Source organism: Haliotis rubra, unplaced genomic scaffold (genome assembly GCF_003918875.1).
Source record: "Haliotis rubra isolate DU_JTF1 unplaced genomic scaffold, ASM391887v1 Scf91, whole genome shotgun sequence".
Lineage (NCBI taxonomy): Eukaryota > Metazoa > Mollusca > Gastropoda > Lepetellida > Haliotidae > Haliotis > Haliotis rubra.
Window position 1 is genome coordinate 155,085 of NW_025767646.1, and position 17,557 is coordinate 172,641.

The following is a 17,557-nucleotide window of genomic DNA, read 5'->3' on the forward strand; positions in this document are numbered from 1 at the left end:
CTGAGTGTCATAACAACTAATATTAGTGGATCCCTTTCAGATCATTATAACCGTTGTTTACTACATATTCATATTTGAAAATCCATATTATGTCATTATGTATGGAAAAGGATATTGATTATTTTACTTTGCAATCAACAGATGTGTTGGATATTTTTTAATAAAAACAGATAAACACAATCCATTGTCATAATGATTCCTTTGTCCATTTTATATTTATGGCTATGTCACAGTCATGTGTTTGAGCAAGGTGAGCATTTCCTAACCCATCTGCATCCGTCACAAACACATTCATGGGCAGAATCAATTGTTGAAGGGGCATGGTGACTTGCATCACGAAATAGCCACTGGCCTGCTAGCCCGTGGCTAGTAAAATCCAGTCAGGCCAGGAAATCTCCACAGTCACTGGCCCAACTGGCTATTTTGTAAATACATGTATATCACTCTCTCCGACTTGTTAAGTTATAATACAGTTTTAAATCATGCAAGATTATGGCCTGATAAAAATGTTCATCATATTAGCGGCTTAATGATGAAACCCATGTCTACATTCAAATTTCGAGCCAGTGAATAATTTGTGGGCTTGTAACTTTCAGGCATAGCTAGCTGGAAACTATTTCGCACACTGAGTGAGAAAGTATAGTTTTATGCCGATTTTAAGGCAGGAGACACAGAAATGGGCTTCACATATTGTACCTGTTTGGGAATTGAACCCAGGTCTTCGTCGTGACGAGTGAACGCTTTAACCACTAGGCTACCCCACCAACCATGCAGAGTTGTGAGAAATTCAGTCAAAGGATTGTAGAATCGGTTTCTGTTTGGAAAAACTGAATTTAGTTATCAGTAGCAGACAGGCTGTGACTCTGCTCACTGTTTCAAAGCCTGAGTCCAAAGAAAATTTTATCGGTCCAATAAGCTCAGTCAATATGATATTACTAAAATGTATTTATGCTTATAGCCACATTGGGGTTGGTAGAGTTAATGGCTTTTGACCGAAATGCTGTGAAGATAACATGGGTGCATGAATTTTCTTAATATATGTACATTGAATATAGTTGGTCTGTTTTTGCAGATTTGAAATTCGAAACAGTGTGAAATAAAGACTTAACAATAATGATAACAGTGTTGGTTCTGAAAATGCTTTCAATCTAGAGCAAGGTTTGTTAGCTTACAACCAAGGTAATTAGAAAGATAAAATAATATGCATATGTCTTTAGAGAAGAATCCATGTCAGTTGTGAAGGACAATTCATTATGTTAGTTCACCAAAAGGGAAGACTAAGGGTTGTCTGTAACTTTTATTGATTTCAAATACATTTAGCATGTACCATCAGCTATTCCCTTTGATGGTCAAACTGATGGAGACAAAACTATGCATCCTGTTGTAGCCTTGATTGAGTATTAAATATTAATTTACTTCCAAAAGTTGAATGTCTTGATGAACACAGATATGTTTCAGGGTACCGGTATGTTCAAGACATGGGCGAATCAGTGGACTTTCCTCAACTAAAACAATAGGACCATTATATGTTATTTGCTTGTAGCTATTAGTTCTTAAAGATTCATAAATCAGTCTCAAAAAGTGAGTGAGTGGGTTTTTAGTTTTACGCCACTATAAGCAATATTCCAGCAATATCACAGCGGGGGACACTAGAAATGGGCTTCACACATTATACCCATGTGGGGAATCAAACCCGGGTCTTCAGCATGACAAGCTAACGCTTTAACCGCTGGGCTACCCACCGCCCCAAAGAAGATGGAACGTTTGGTTTGAAGGAAGCAATATTGTTGATCTGTGAGATATCACCTTCATTATTTCTACTGGGGGAGGTAAAAAGGAGACAATAAAATTGTTTTTGGTTGTGAGGGAAGAACTAAATGTCTGAGACTTTTCTGAAGAATAAATGGATATATCTCTCATCAGGAATGAAGAATGGTGGGCTTATCAAAGTAGAGAGGTGCATAGTTTGTGACAGAAGAGAGTATGGCATCGTACACTCTTGTCCTTCAGCTCTTGTTTTCGGTGGAAGAATATGGCCTTTTGTGTCTTGAGTGTTCAGAGGATGCATGCTTCTTCTGATGTCCTTGTGGAAAGGGGAGTGAACTTATGTTAGGGTGAGCAGTTACTCGGGGTTTGAAGAGAATGATTTCTGGTTTCTTTATGGAAGAGATTATCAGCATTAGTACTTGTTGGGAAAAGTGTTCAGTACTTGTTGGGAAAAGTGTTCGGTACTTTTGGGGAAAGTGTTCAGTACTTGACGGAAAAGTGTTCAGTACTTGACAGGAAAAGTGTTCAATACTTGTTCAGACAGTGTTCAGTACTTGTTCAGAAAGTGTTTAGTACTTGTTGTACTTTAGTACTTTAACGTTTTGCTCCTGTTGCAGATTTTTTTAGTTCTTGATTAAAAGATTATTTAACCCAGGGAAAGCAGCACATGGAAAGGCATTTACGTCACATTAAAGATGGTGTTTAGCTCTAATCAAATAATAGCTCTCAAGTAACAGCAGAAAGTGTATATATTTTTTCCTTATAAAAATCATGTTTATTTCATCTAGTGAGAGAGCATGTGCTTCTTCTTTGTAGCAGTGTTAACATTGGTTCGAAAGTTTTTAGGTCTTACTGCACAAGTGTATAAATCTTGTAAAACAGCTACTGTGAGAAGAAATACTCTCCTCAAATCATGTTAGACAATCTCCTTGGAGAGGAAGAAACATACTTCCCGCTTATTGAATAACAACTTTGTAAAGGACACAGCTTAAAGCATAAAACAAGATGTATTTTGCCAGTATACGTATCGCTTGTCAGGTCTCATGTATATTCCACAGTCCCTGGAGATCACACCACTTCATTGCCTGCATGCATAATGCAAGTAGGATCACAACAGCTTTTGGAGCTGTTATGTTGAGTACTTATCTGAAGCTGAATTAGGCCCTGGAAACAGAGGTGAACATTCCAATGATTAATTGGCTCTGCTGTAAAGGAGAAGTTAAGGCAGAAATGTTTGAGCAATTGCCAATTTTTTAAAGATTTTCATATACAGATCTTGTGATTTGTTCGCAGTGGTTTCATGCATCCACATTGAGGTTTCATCTCAGGAACCATTGATGTCCATGAGGGAAACGTGACAAGCTCCTTAAACTGTTATGGCAGCAGTGAAGCAGTTTTGGTTTTTCTTAATATCTACGGACAATGATGAACTGATTGAAAAATGTTTTTGTTATCAATCTTTTTTTCTGTACATGTATTTCCAGCAAAAATACTTTTAAATTAACCATGACTGATGAGAGTCATGGGTCCACATCTATGATTTAAGTTTAAGGGTCCCAGGATTCAAATATCATTGGATCAAATCTAACGGACCAAGAACCTGTTATATTTCAAACAAAGACTTACAATCACAGCATGCAAGGACATGTTATACGACATGTTTATTGTTGTCTAAGTCTGGTCTGTACAATCAGGATTGAGTTATTTTGCCTCTGTAATAGACTCCAAAATAGCCTATGACGTAAAACTACTTGAAAACATGGTATCTCCGTCCCTGGTTAACATGAAGTCACACATCCCGATGACCCCGGTATGACAAAGAATAAATGATGTCAGATAGGGCTCTTAAGCTGCCACGTTCCTAAGTAAGTAAGACAATGAAGCGGTGATAGACAACAAGACCTCATAGTGAAATCAATAATAGGCCTACCATCTATGTTGTGCAACGCTTGCATGGCAGTAAGACACTGCTGCAAAAGCAGCCATGTTACAAGACGTATTGATCGCTGTCTTGCCACAATGCAAGGTGCCGTCGTCGCAGGAAGCAGAAACAAATTGCTTCATTCAATCTGGAGCTGGTGTCTTTGCTGCGTGTGTTCATCTTGTTCACCTTCTGCCTCTGTTCTTCCGGTTGATTGAGTCCGTTTCGTGATGCGTGTTTCTGGTTTCATAAAGGTTGCCCTGTCATGGTCAGATGCACTGACAGTGATTGACCTTATCTTGTCAGGCCAGGTTTTTCTATTGTGGTAGTGTGTGTGAGCTGTGACTTGATTTGGGGAGATTCATTAGCTGGTTGTGGGTAGGGAGGTGTTGTGGAAGGGTGAGGGTCAGCATGGGGTGGGTAGGTGGGATTGTGATGGAGTGAGGGGCAGCAGGGTGTTGGTGGGTGGGATTGTGATAGGTGGGGGGGCAGCAGGGTGTGGGTAGGTGGGATTGTGACAGGGTGAGGGGCAGCAGGCTGTGAATGGGTAGGATTGTGATAGGGTGAGAGGCCGCAGGGGGTGGCTAGGCTGGATTGCGATAGGGTGAGGGGCAGCAGGGTGTGGGTAGGTGGGATTATGATAGGGTGCAAGGCAGCAGGGTGTGGGAAGGTGGGATTGTGATAGGGTGTGGGCGGCTGGGATTGTGATAGGGTGAGGGGCAGCAGGGTGTGGGTTGGTGGGATTGTGATAGGGTGAGGGGCAGCAGGGTGTGGGTTGGTGGGATTGTGATAGGGTGAGGGGCAGCAGGGTGTGGGTGGCTGGGATTGTGATTGGGTGAGGGGCAGCAGGGGGTGGGTAGATGGGATTGTGATAGGGTGAGGGGCTGCAGGGGGTGAGATTGTGATAGTGTACAGGTTAGCAGGGTGGGGATGGGTAGGATTGTGATAGGGTGTGGGGAGTGGGATTGTGATAGTGTAACGTTTAGCAGGGTGTGCAGGGGAGGGATTGTGATAGGGTGAGGGTCAGCAGGACTTTTTATGGGTGGGATTGTGATAGGGTGGTGAGGAGGGATGGGATTGTGATAGGATGAGGGACAGCAGGGTTGTAGGTGGGATTGAAGTTTGACAGGGTTGAATGTTGACAGGAGGTGCTAGTTTAGTGACAGTTCTATAGAATAGAAAATGAATAGGACAAGCCGATTTGTCATTGAGGGTTGTCTTGGGAACATACCTTAGAGTGAGGCTGACTGAAGTTGAGTAGGACTGAGGATGGGTAGAATTGAGTTTTAAGATATTTCAGGATTGGCACCAGTCAGAAGATGTTGGTTTACTATACATTATCTCTAGCTACAGCAGCTTGTATGTTTGTTTGAGGCTGCAATCAGCAATATCAATATTGTCTGTAAATAACTGAGTCTAACACTCCAGTGATTGACATCATGAGCATCGATCTACACAACTGGGATACAATGACATGCATCAGCCAAGTGACTGAGCCTGACAACCCAATCCTGTTAGTCGCCTCTTTACGATATGCATGGGGTGCAGAAGACATTCTAACCAAGAATGTTCACAAATGCAGCCTGTATAAGACATGGCACCCATTTCTCAAAACGAACTTAAGTCTGAGTTTTTACTTAGAGTTTTTATTCAAATTTGAGAAAACGCAGGAGAATGCATTTTCCAGAGCGAACTGAAATCGATATTACACTCTAACATAGTAGACAATTTGAGTTTGGTGAATAGATTACTTTCTTTGTTTGGGCATTTTTACTTCAAAAATGCTGCTGAGTTAAAAATTCAGCTGTTTCAAATTGTAAAACTCAGGTTGACATTTGAGTAAAAACTTAGTTTGTTTCGAGAAATCGGGGCCTGGTAGTGGTTAACACCACTTCAACAACCACCCTTTGGTGTTACGCTGTCATATTGCCCCGCTTTCAGTTGGCCGTTACAACACATATTGGTGCTGGGAATCCACTCTGCTGGTAACGCAATGCAATAATTATTCAACAAACACTTCATTGTTTTTTAATTCAGCCATACCTATGGACTATGAAAGAATATTTCAATATTGTTTTTCTTATTGATATCATTAAATTTTGTTATTCATGCATGCTGTACATTGCATACATTTTGTTAGACATTTTATCATTTGATGGGGAACAGGTGGCAGACATTGTTACGGTTATCACAGTGGTGTTGCATTCCTGCCAGTTATAATCAGTGTGTTGTGGGTCCAGATCAGGGATTTCACCCATGTGTTCCTTGGTCTGTGAAGATCTGGGTTAAAATTGGTGTTCAGCAACCCATGTTTGTCGTACGAGGCGACTGACGGGATTGGATGGTCAGGCTCGCTGACTTGGTTGATACACGTCATTGTATCCCAGTTGCGTAGATTGATGCTCATGCTGTTGATCACTGGATAGTCTGGTCCAGATTCGATTATTTACAGACTGCCGCCATATAGCTGGAATACTGCTGAGTGCAATCTTAAACAACAAACTAACCTAACCAACTAACCTTGGTCAGTGAACACCATGTCATGTCTGTGAACACCATGTCTGTGAACATCATGTCATGTCTGTGAAGACCATGTCATGTCTGTGAAGACCATGTCATGTCTGTGAACACTATGTAATGCACCCCATGGGGAATTAGCATCAATCCTTAGCAACTAGTAGAAGCAATGGATGGCTTCTAGCAGTTTTAGGGGGTCAGACTCAATGACGTGATTGTCTCGAACCCTGTGACATGGATCGATGCTCATGCTGTCTATCACTAAATTATCTGGTTCAGACTAGGGCTGCAACGAATACACCATGTGGCGAATATGATACATATCATGAATATTGGGTAATGAATATGAATAATTATTCACGAATACAATATTTAGTTAAGTTATTTATGCACAATATGGACGCCCATGTTGACAGTGTTAATTTGCCACAGCAATAACCAGTGATCTCCTGACACTAAAAATTTGGTATGTAATAGTTAATCAACATTACCATGTGCGGCCTTGGCAAACTCACATGACTTGCGCTACTGCAAGGCTAGTACATATTCCATTCTTGCATATCTCACTTTCCAAAAGTTCACAAGGGTTCAAGTAACACGTGCTCCCTTAAAAAAAATTTCGTAAATATTCGTTAATATTCGGTTCTGGGGACCACAAATAACGAATTGAATTCATGAAGGGCTACGGTTCGATTCAACGAATATGCGAGTGAATCGTTACAGCCTTAGTTCAGACGTGATCATTTCCAAGGAACTGTTACAGAACACACGCACATAACAAAACACACACTATCATACATACACAACCATATCCTCATTGGTCCCACTGCACAAATATAACAATGAATTCACCGAAGACATGGCCTGTATTGATTCAATGTATATAGGCTATTATCAGATAATATCTCAATATTCATCCAAGGACACCAGACTCGATAGTAACCTATGTCCCTTTGTACATGCTGAACCATCTGGCCTACAAGTACATCCTGGTATGAGAACCGATTAATACATTTCCTTCCTGGCTTCAAGCTGTTGACTGAAATCAGTCACAAATATTTGATCAGTATTTGGATGCTAGGCAATATTGAGCAGTGATCTCAGGGATGATATTAAGACCTCAATTGTTTGATTTATTTAAGTGGTCAACAGCATGTTAAAGAGAGCAGTTGTACAAAACAGCCTTATCGCTATATGTTAAATATAATATGTTATATTATGGGAGGGGCGGTGGGGTAGCCTAGTGGTTAAAGTGTTGGCTCGTCACGCCGAAGACCCGTGTTCGAATCCCCACATGGGTACAATGTGTGAAGCCCATTTCTGGTGTCCCCTGCCGTGATGTTGCTGGAATATTGCTAAAAGTAGCGTAAAACCAAAACTCAGTCAGTCAGTCAGTATATTATGGGAGTTACAACCACCTTAGCGCTAAGATCGGTCTTTACAACAGCATCCTGGTGCATTGTAATGATGTCATGTCCATTTGCAGTTTTTTCTATTCTCAGTTTCAGTCTGCAGTTGTCACATGTCACAAACTTCAGCCTAGTTTAATTTCTTTGAGTCTGGTCCATCCATCAAACCTAATATCGACTGAAAATAATGTCACAATAGATTTTCTGTTTGCAAACAATAAAATGTTTGTTACAGACTGCAGTCCGGTTTCATCTGGGATTTAAGTAAGCTGTCTGTATCTTAGGTTGGAGTTGATATGTCAGTTTGTATTGGTGGAAAATGTATTTTTAATACTTTTTCTTAAAATATACCAAAGAGAAATCAGTGGAATAATATGATTTTTGTTTTTAATGTGGTTGAAACTGTCGTGTTAAAATGAAATCTATCAAACTTTTTAAAATATACCTCATCCTTTTGCCGCAAATTATTAGCTGTGGGTCAGTTGTACAAAGCGATCGTAGCCTTAAGGTGATAGTAACTCCCATACTTTAACATAGACTTATGCCATTCATTTGCTAAGGTTATGTTGTACATTCCCCAGCTAGGTCACTGGATCAGTGAATACACAATTTTCATTCCTAGTTTCTTCTTTTAATTATTTCAGAAAATTTACTTTTCACAGTGATAGCATACAGGTCCCTCGTATTCAATAGAAGCCCTATTGATAGTGATATTTTTAAGATAAGCCACACCATCCGCCAAGTGGTGGAGGTAACTGCTGTCAATTATAGTTAAACCAAGCCATTTAAATACTCTCAACAGAAAGAACATCCTAAAGGTTGTCTATTTCAGGACAATCAGATCCAATGGACAACTTCCTGATAGTACTGTTGACATTTACAAGTCTACTCGAGCTCCTCCTTATGTATAGCAATGAGGCTGAGCTTTGTCAATGACGATGATGCAAAGCTTGCCTTTATCAATCCAACCGCAAGCAGTGCAACAAAACCCCAATGAATATGGATCAGCTGAAACCTCTTTACACTGACTCAAAGATTTCCCGATGGTCCAACATTTAGCAAAGGACTGATACTTGATCCAGACTGCGAACAGATTGCTAGCCATTTATAGAACAGTTTTAAGTCATTCTGGGATTTTGATAGGTATCGAGATAAAAGCAAGTGGTATCCAGGCAAAACAATATGTTGCATTGTCATGTATTTTATTTAGCTTGTTTAATTTTTGAGGATTAGGGTACGCTGTTTGCATCTTAAATTTCACTATGTGTTTGATTTTAAAGTTCAGGTTTTAATAGGAAGTTACATCGGATTAGAAAAGTTCAAGTTGTATGTCAGCATGACAGTATCACCTGTGGACTAACGCTTAGTCTCTGAATATATACATAATTTTGATCGTAAGAAATAAACCCATTTATATTAAGAAAGTAGCCCCTGGGAGACCAGAGATTCAGAACCTGAGGATATCTAGACTGGCTTAGTTTAGGGCTTTAGCATTGCAGAGAGGGCTGAGCAGTAGGGAAAATAATGTGGAAATTGTACTTATAGTGTCTAATATTGGATTAATTAGATGATAGAACAAATGGGTGTGTATACTGCCCTGTCGACTGATTGGCTGAAAATCATTGAAAATCAGTGGGGTAGCTAGTGGTTAAAGTGTTCACTTGTCATGCCAAAGGCCCAGGTTCGATTTCCCACATGGGTACAATGCGTGAAGCCCTTTTCATGTGTCCCCATCTGTTATATCACTGGACTATTGCTGAAGGCAGCGTAAAACTAAACTCACTCACTGTTACCTGTTGGCTGAAAAATATACTAAAATATCACATATCAATATTTCCTGGGTTATAAATTACTCAGAATCTGGCAATGAGATTAGACCAGTGCCTAGAAGAGTTATGTGAAACCTTTATGTTAAAAATTAAAGATTTAGGGGTCAGTTCCTTAAAATACCATATGACCAAGCCTCAAGAACCTTGGTTTCTCCTTGATTTGATGCAGTGCTAATGGAGCAAGAAGGATCATGACCAAGAATTTTATGTATTTAAGCCAGTTCTTATCAGTGACCGTTGCAATTCAACATTGCGTTGTTGAACCAGATAGCATGCTATTATCCTTTATACAGCTCTTTATTAGAGCTCTATAATTAGACCATTCACAAGTTACAGACATTGTTTCATCAGCTAACACTGTTGCTACGGCAACAAGCAACAGGAAATTGTTTACTTGTCGACTAGGATAAAATAGACCAGCTAACAATTGTTGAAATAAAGTATTAATGCCGCTAAACTGATAAGCATTGTATATCAGTGGTGTCCAGAACAACGATATTCTGAACGTCAATGTATTGTACAGGATGTTGGACACAATGCTTATTCCATATACACCTTAGAAAGACCGCTATCATATGTAACCATTATATCTATTCCATGTGTTCCATGTGTATATCAATGTCTGTTGTAGATTTTCGTCAGTATCAAGCAGGTGCATGGAGTGCATTGGTAGCTAGGTGTGTCGATTGCATGTATATTTCAGTTGAGTCTATTTATCTACTTTGTGTAATGTACGACTGAAATAGACGTGAATTTCAAGGGAAAATGAATTATCGACATATACACTGTGTAAATAGCACATAGGTCATATTTCAAACACAATGGAATTAATACTACCAACGACTGCCAAACTGTCTTACAACATACTGTTATTGCAATGTCTCAGACATAAGCTCAAATTGTTTTCTAGCACAATATTCCAATGAAACATTATTGATATATTTTAAAAAAAATATTTAAAACAATCATTTGTATTTTCAAGAGAGCTTCATGTGTGCATGTATTGATTTTGAAAGTGTGTAAAAACGACAAGACATTTTGTTGATTGAGAATGTGATCGTTCGTACTTTATGTACATTGTGCAGTGCAGAAAATCATTATGAGAAGAACAGTAGTTATTGATTGCAAAGTATGTTAGCAATGTTCCTGGATGGTTTTCAAAGGAAATTTTGCCTTATTTGTATTGTTGAATACATCCTGCACTGTGTTGTTGAGTATTGCAGAATATGGATACTCTTGCCACATATATGACCAGTGTTGTGCCATATTCTCCATGACCAGATGCAAGCTGCTGTTATTAACAGGAAAGAAACACAGATTTGACCAATTTGAATTTAAGTCTGAATAATGAGGCATCCTGAAGGAACAAGGAATAAAAGTGGTTATTTTAAAACAAATGTTTGTAAGTAAACTATATAATTCAAAAACATGTCCAGTCTTCGAACCCAATTTAACATTTCCACTCAATCATATTGCAACACACATTGTGTTTAATAATACTTGATGGTGTTAGTTAGAAGGTGGTATATATGTCAAGTTTCCATTGTAATATCTGTAGACGCTACAAATTCTCAGGGTATGAAATCTTTGATTTCTTTCTTAATTACCCAATTTTCCACCAGGAAGGGTATATGCAGTTTTTCTTTTACTATTCCTCAAAAACCTAATGAAAATCAGTCTTGCGGATTAAATGGCAGTCAGCTTAATTAAAGGAAGAGTTTGCTAATGAAACCAAGGGGGAGCTTCTCTAGGTTTCCGTTAGTAGTATCACATTTCATATTATGTGTGAAAACTTTAAATAGGTTACTCTTATGTAGGTCACAGTTAGTTTTCCTGTTTTCGGTAATAAAATTAGGCATAGATGTTGTAAATCCATCCCTGTTTTGAACAGATAGTATCAGAAGTAAAGATAGCATTATTTTCCCTTCTGCCTCGCCCTTTCTGCAATGTTAAAGCACTAAATGAAGCAAGTCTAGATTTCCTCAGGTTTTGAATTTCACTGGGGTGCCTTTTCAATTTAAAAGAAATTATTTCTTTCGATCAATATTATATATATATTCAGAGACTATGCTTCTATAGTAGAGCGTGTGGTACTTGAGGTTTGCTTAGAGGGTATTTCAACCTAGGTCTCACGTATTTAAACATTGGTTGGTTTGTTCTTTAACGCTGCACTGTTTAAAAAGGTTAATAAAATGTTGGTACGAATACCGAAAATACCAAATTTTCGGATTGTGTTACGGTATACTGAACTGAAGGCAAAATTAGTTCTACTGATACCACAGTATACCGTTTCACCCTACTGTTTACAGGTCCTTTAGTTCAGTATTTGTTAATGCTAATATCCAAAATAAAATGTGTTTGGTCAGCAAGTTTGGTGGTATGCATTGAATTGTCAGCAAATACTTATTGATCTTCTCAGCTGCCAACATGTTTCCAATATATTTAATCAGCATGCACCATGTGTTACCTTCCCACCTGCTGTCAGCTGCATAATAAGCATGGTTTAACATTACCATAGTACCTGTCAGCATCTCCTTCCTCATTGGTCCAGCCTCATCTGACGAGGCTTCCGTCACTGATGGTGGGTGACCTCAGAAAGTCAGGTGCTTGATAGTTCCTTAATAGCGAGGTTTTTGAGAGCTCTATCAATAAATTAAGAATTAATATCCTGTTGGCATAGATCAAGTGGAGGTGTTTCTTTGCATTGGTTAAATAAGTCACAGAATAAAGCAATTATGTGGATGAAACTGGTGCCATATTGCTGAATATGCTTTTCATATAAAGACTGATTGTATTGTAAAGTGTGGTGGGGTAGCCTTGTGGATAAAGCATTGCTGGTCATGGAAAAGTACAGGGTTCAAGTTCCCACATGGTTACAGTGTATGAAGCTAGTTTTTGGTGTCCCCTATATGATACAGTGGAATCTGTCAGATCCGGACTCTGTGTAATCCGGTTTTCTCCATAATATGGACTACTGTCTGAGTCCCGGCAAAATTGTTCATAATTTATCATTAAGATGCTGTATTGTATAGTCTTAAGTTGTCTAATCCGGACTGCTTTACAATCCGGACAAATGAGTCGATACTTGGCTAGTCCGTAATAGACAGATTCCACTGTATGGTTGGACTACATTTGTATTACTGAAGCTAGTGTGAGACTTTTTAACTCACCTTGAGGCACATTTCTTAACATTAAGTTATTTCAGTCGTCAGGTTTATGTCCTTGAGGATTCAGCTCCTGCATTACATGTTACAAAGAGCTGGGATACCAGATCTTGTGACTTGTTCGTGGCATTGAACCATAGACTAGTGCAAGTGATGAATATTAAGGCTGTAACGATTCACTCGCATATTCGCTGAATCGAACCGTAGCCCTTCATGAATTCAATTCGTTATTCGTGGTCCCCAGAACCGAATATTAACGAATATTTACGATTTCTTTAAGGGAGCATGTTTTACTTGAACCCTTATGTCCTTTCCAAAGTGAGATATGCAAGAATGGAACATGTACTAGCATTGCAGTAGTGCAAGTCATGTTAGTTTGCCAAGACTGCACATGGTACTGTCGACTATAACTATTACATACCAAATTTGAGTGTCACGAGATCAGTGGTTATTGCTGTGACAAATCAAAGCTGTCAACATGGGCGTTCCATAAAGTGCATCAATCACTTAACTACAATACTGTATTCGTGAATAATTATTCGTATCCGTTACCCAAAATTCATGATACGTATCATACTCGCCACATAGTGTATTCGTTGCAGCCCTAACATCAATTTAAAGTCATACAGGCTTTCTGAAAGTGGAAAGAAAATAAACTCAAACAGAAATATTTGAATTAACAAGTCAGTAAGAAGCGACTAACGGGATCAGGTGTTCAGGCTCGCTGCCTTGGTTGACACATCTCATTGTATCCCAATTGCGTAGATCAATGCTCATGCTGTTGATCACTGGATTGTCTGGTTCAGACTTGATTATTTACAGACTGCCGCCATGTAGCTGGAATATTGCTGATTGCGGTGTTAAACAACAAAACGACCATTATATTTACTGAAAGAAGAAATGAAAATGGCTTAATATCCGGCTCAGTGTTAAAGTTATGATAACATACAAACAAAACTTATTTGATACCATTAATGAATAATCATAAAGCTATCATTCTGGATAAAATGCGTAATATGAATATATACTACCTGATTATGTTATCCCCATTACTGAATGTTAATATGAAATGAATATATTTGTATGCTCATATAATTGAGAAATGTGTAATTTGAGTAACTGAGATAATGCCTTTATCACCATGAAGCTATTCAGAATTACTTTATTCTCCATAAACATTTAACATTTTTCATTTTCAGCTTCCAAATAACTTTTATTAGCACACTTAAGGCATGTTGTTTTATGATGCAGAGAAAAATGTTACTGAGCCGTTGCAGCAGACTAGATATTCATATTTGAATCAGTCATGGTTGTTTGCACAGGAAACTGTCCTTGTCATCTTGGTACTATGACAGTATTAGATGCCAGTAACATTGTCTCACATTTCATCTGTGCAGTCCCCAAATTGGTGTAGCTGATGCAATCCGCTAACTGCTAAGTCAGGCATATGACATCTCATGGGCCCACTTCCATAAAGTCCACTACTTTAACATAGACTAATAGCCTGTAATGATTACACTAAAAAAGATAAATAATCTTGTCTAGTGATGTTTAATTGCAAATTTGACGCCTTTACTGACAAAGTCCTCTTCTTTTGTTCGTTCACTTGACCTGATACGATGTCTCTTACCACCAGAAGAAAGGTTTGACGAAAGCGTAACCTGTAGATAAGTCGAACCCCTTCTACAGATTGCTTTTTTGGTCCTCAAATATCTACAGTAACAAGGGCAGTGAGATTACAAGGCAATCTGAAGTGTGACTATTAGTAACATCGTACATTTACATAGGCTGACATGCCTGAGTGCTGAGTTTACTTAGTTGGGGTGGTGGTTGTACGTTTGTATCATTCTGCTGGAGACAAATTCTTATATTTCCAGCTGTAATATTATTCATCTAAACCTGTTCAAGATGAAGTGTATGATGATTGATATGAACAACTGTAGCATGATCAGTGTAGACAATGTGTTCCTTGAGTGACATGTCAGTGTTTGTATTTCAGACAGACGACAAGTTACGGCGACACCTAGCAGAGGCAATAGCACGTTGCTGTAACTGGGGCAATAATCGGGTAGCGTTTGGTCGAGAAGGGGCAGTGGCACCATTGGTGAAGTACCTCAAGTCACAAGACGAGAACGTCCACAGGTCGACAGCTAGAGCACTCTTCCAGTTATCCAAGAATCCTGACAACTGCATCACAATGCATGAAGCGGGAGTGGTCCAGGTAGGTTCAGAATCTTCGATTTTAAACGCAGCAGCAATATTCCAGCTACATGATGGTAGTCCGTAACTTATTGAGCCTATAAATCCACTCAGTTGGAGAATGATGACACATCAGTAACAAAGTCGTGATGTCTTTCCTATGACCTTGTCAAAAATCTTGTCAGTCCACTGACACATCGTAGCAAAAGACATTTAAAGATTGCAATTGCTGTTAACCTTCCAATAACATGCCAATGTGGCAGTCTGGACGAGACAATCCAGTGATTGATGTCATAAGCAACAATTTATGATATCGGGGTACAGTGACATAAGTCATAAAGTCAGACCTAGACTAATGCTTAGTCTCTGAATATATATAATTTTGATAGTAACAAACAAGCCCATTTAAATTGAAAAGGAGACCCAGGGAGACCAGAGATTCAGACCTGAACCTGGTGAAATCTAGACTTGCTTCATTTAGGGCTTTAGCATTGCAGAGAGGGATTGGCAGTAGGGAAAATAATGTGGTTCAGGGACTGTGAGACATACTAAGTCAAACCAATCAAATCTTTCAACCAGCATAGGTTGTCAGGACCTTTACCAGCCAGAATTCCTACAGGGATGGTACTTTTATGATTATATGATTATATACCCTGAAGGCATTGTTTATTGGCCATGCTTCATTCATGGTTTACATAGTCTAAACAGCTGGAATATTTCTTATGGCAACTTTGAGCAACAGTGAGTGAGCATGGGTTTACACAACATTTCGCAATATTCCAGCAATATCATGGCAATTGACACTAGAAATAGGCTTCACACATTCCAATGTGGTGAATCAAACCCAGGTACTCAGCATGACAAGTGAATGCTCTAACCAATAGGCTGCCCCACCACCCCTTGAGCAACAGTAAATGGTACATAAAGTATGTAGAAAAGCTTAACAAGCCTTGTGTATTTGGAATAATACAAAATTGACTATTTGTATCTCATTCTCTTTACACAGCCCTTGATGAAGATGGTTGGCGCCACTGACGAGGACCTGCAAGAAGCAGCAGCTGGATGCATAGGGAACATACGTCGTCTGGCACTTGCCAATGAAAAGGCCAAATATGCATGATAGGAAAGGACTGCAGCCAAAGATCAATCTCAGTGCTGGAGTTACCACCATAACAGTGTGTTTAGTGGCACCTCCATATGATTCTCCATTTTATTCTGTGGATATAACAATAAATTGATCTATGATGAGAAATATTACAATCGTAACAACTCAGTTGAAAAATATAAGTACCAACTTAAAGGTTATTTTGAGACTTTACTTGTTTCATATTGAAGTTATTCTTGCTCCTTTCATTTGTCATTACATTCCGTCCAGTTTAAAGGAAATATCTGTGTCAGTATGTGATATACAATATGTTATATTACTATGTTCAAACTATATAAACTCTGTGATAGAAAATCTTGTACACTGTTTTTAATAAATTGTTGACATGTTTTGTGTGTTGTTTTGTTTTGTTAACAACAAAACCAGCATCTGAGTACTGTGGATATCTTTATATATAAACTGGCATCCGAGTACCGTGGAAATCACTGTAAACCGGCATTTAAGTACTGAGGAAATCACTATACACTGGCATCCTTGTAGTCTGGATATCACTATAAACCGGCATCCATTTACTCTGGAAATCACTATAATCCGGCATCCGAGTACCGTGGAAATCACTATAAACCGACATCCAAGTACTGTGGAAATCACTATAAACTGGCATCCAGGTACTGTGGAAATCACTATAAACCGACATCCAAGTACTGTGGAAATCACTATAAACTGGCATTCAAGTACTGTGGAAATCACTTAAACCGACATCCAAGTACTGTGGAAATCACTATAAACTGGCATCCAAGTACTGTGGAAATCACTATAAACCGACATCCAAGTACTGTGGAAATCACTATAAACTGACATCCAAGTACTGTGGAAATCACTATAAACTGGCATCCAAGTACTGTGGAAATCACTATAAAATGGCATCCAAGTACTGTGGAAATCACTATAAACCGACATCCGGTGACTGAAGACATTTTCTATTAACAAGCATTATTAAAAGTCCTTGCCAAACTTGGCATGTATGCATGTTGGCACTGTTTTGATCCCAGTGTTTTGTATTTCTAGCGAGATGATTCCCAGCTAGATATTGTAACAACACTTGTGGGGGTGTAATGTTTGTGTTTACCTTGATGTCAAGTGATATGCTCAAGGGTACAGCCGTTCTGATGAACCATTAGATGGAATAAAAGTTGTCAGTGTCAAAAGAAAGCATGTACTAGTATGTATGTGTTTCTTGCTGGTCCCCCCTTTTGTCCGTGTTTCTTGATCCCACACATCAGTTAACCATACTGACCTTCATCCTTAAGGCAGGAGTAGGATTTGTGCAAAAGGTTCCCACCAATATCAACACCTTGTAAACAACAAAAACCCTGTCAACTAATGACTAGTGTTGCGAATTGGTTGAAATCTCACCTGATGATTGACTATTGGTTGAAATTGATGATTGGACTCGTGTTGGAATTGGTTGAAATCTCACAACTGATGATTGACTCGTGTTGGGAATTGGTTGAAATCTCACAACTGATGATTGGACTCGTGTTGGGAATTGGTTGAAATCTCACAACTGATGATTGGACTAGTGTTGGGAATTGGTTGAAATCTCACAACTGATGATTGGACTCGTGTTGGGAATTGGTTGAAAT

The 17,557-nt window shown here is 38.9% G+C and overlaps 1 protein-coding gene across 2 annotated transcripts in view; it reads left to right on the forward strand.

Moving 5' to 3' along the window:
* LOC124264141 (outer dynein arm-docking complex subunit 2-like) overlaps window positions 1–16,300 on the forward strand; it is a 61,862-nt gene extending 45,562 nt beyond the window's left edge. For both annotated transcript variants that reach the window (XM_046698876.1, XM_046698875.1), the window contains exons 19-20: window positions 14,607–14,828; window positions 15,813–16,300. In XM_046698876.1, the coding sequence (XP_046554832.1) occupies window positions 14,607–14,828; window positions 15,813–15,926 (336 nt within the window). In that variant the 3' untranslated portion in view covers window positions 15,927–16,300. The remainder of the gene's footprint in view (window positions 1–14,606; window positions 14,829–15,812) is intronic.
* Window positions 16,301–17,557: the final 1,257 nt, after the last annotated feature.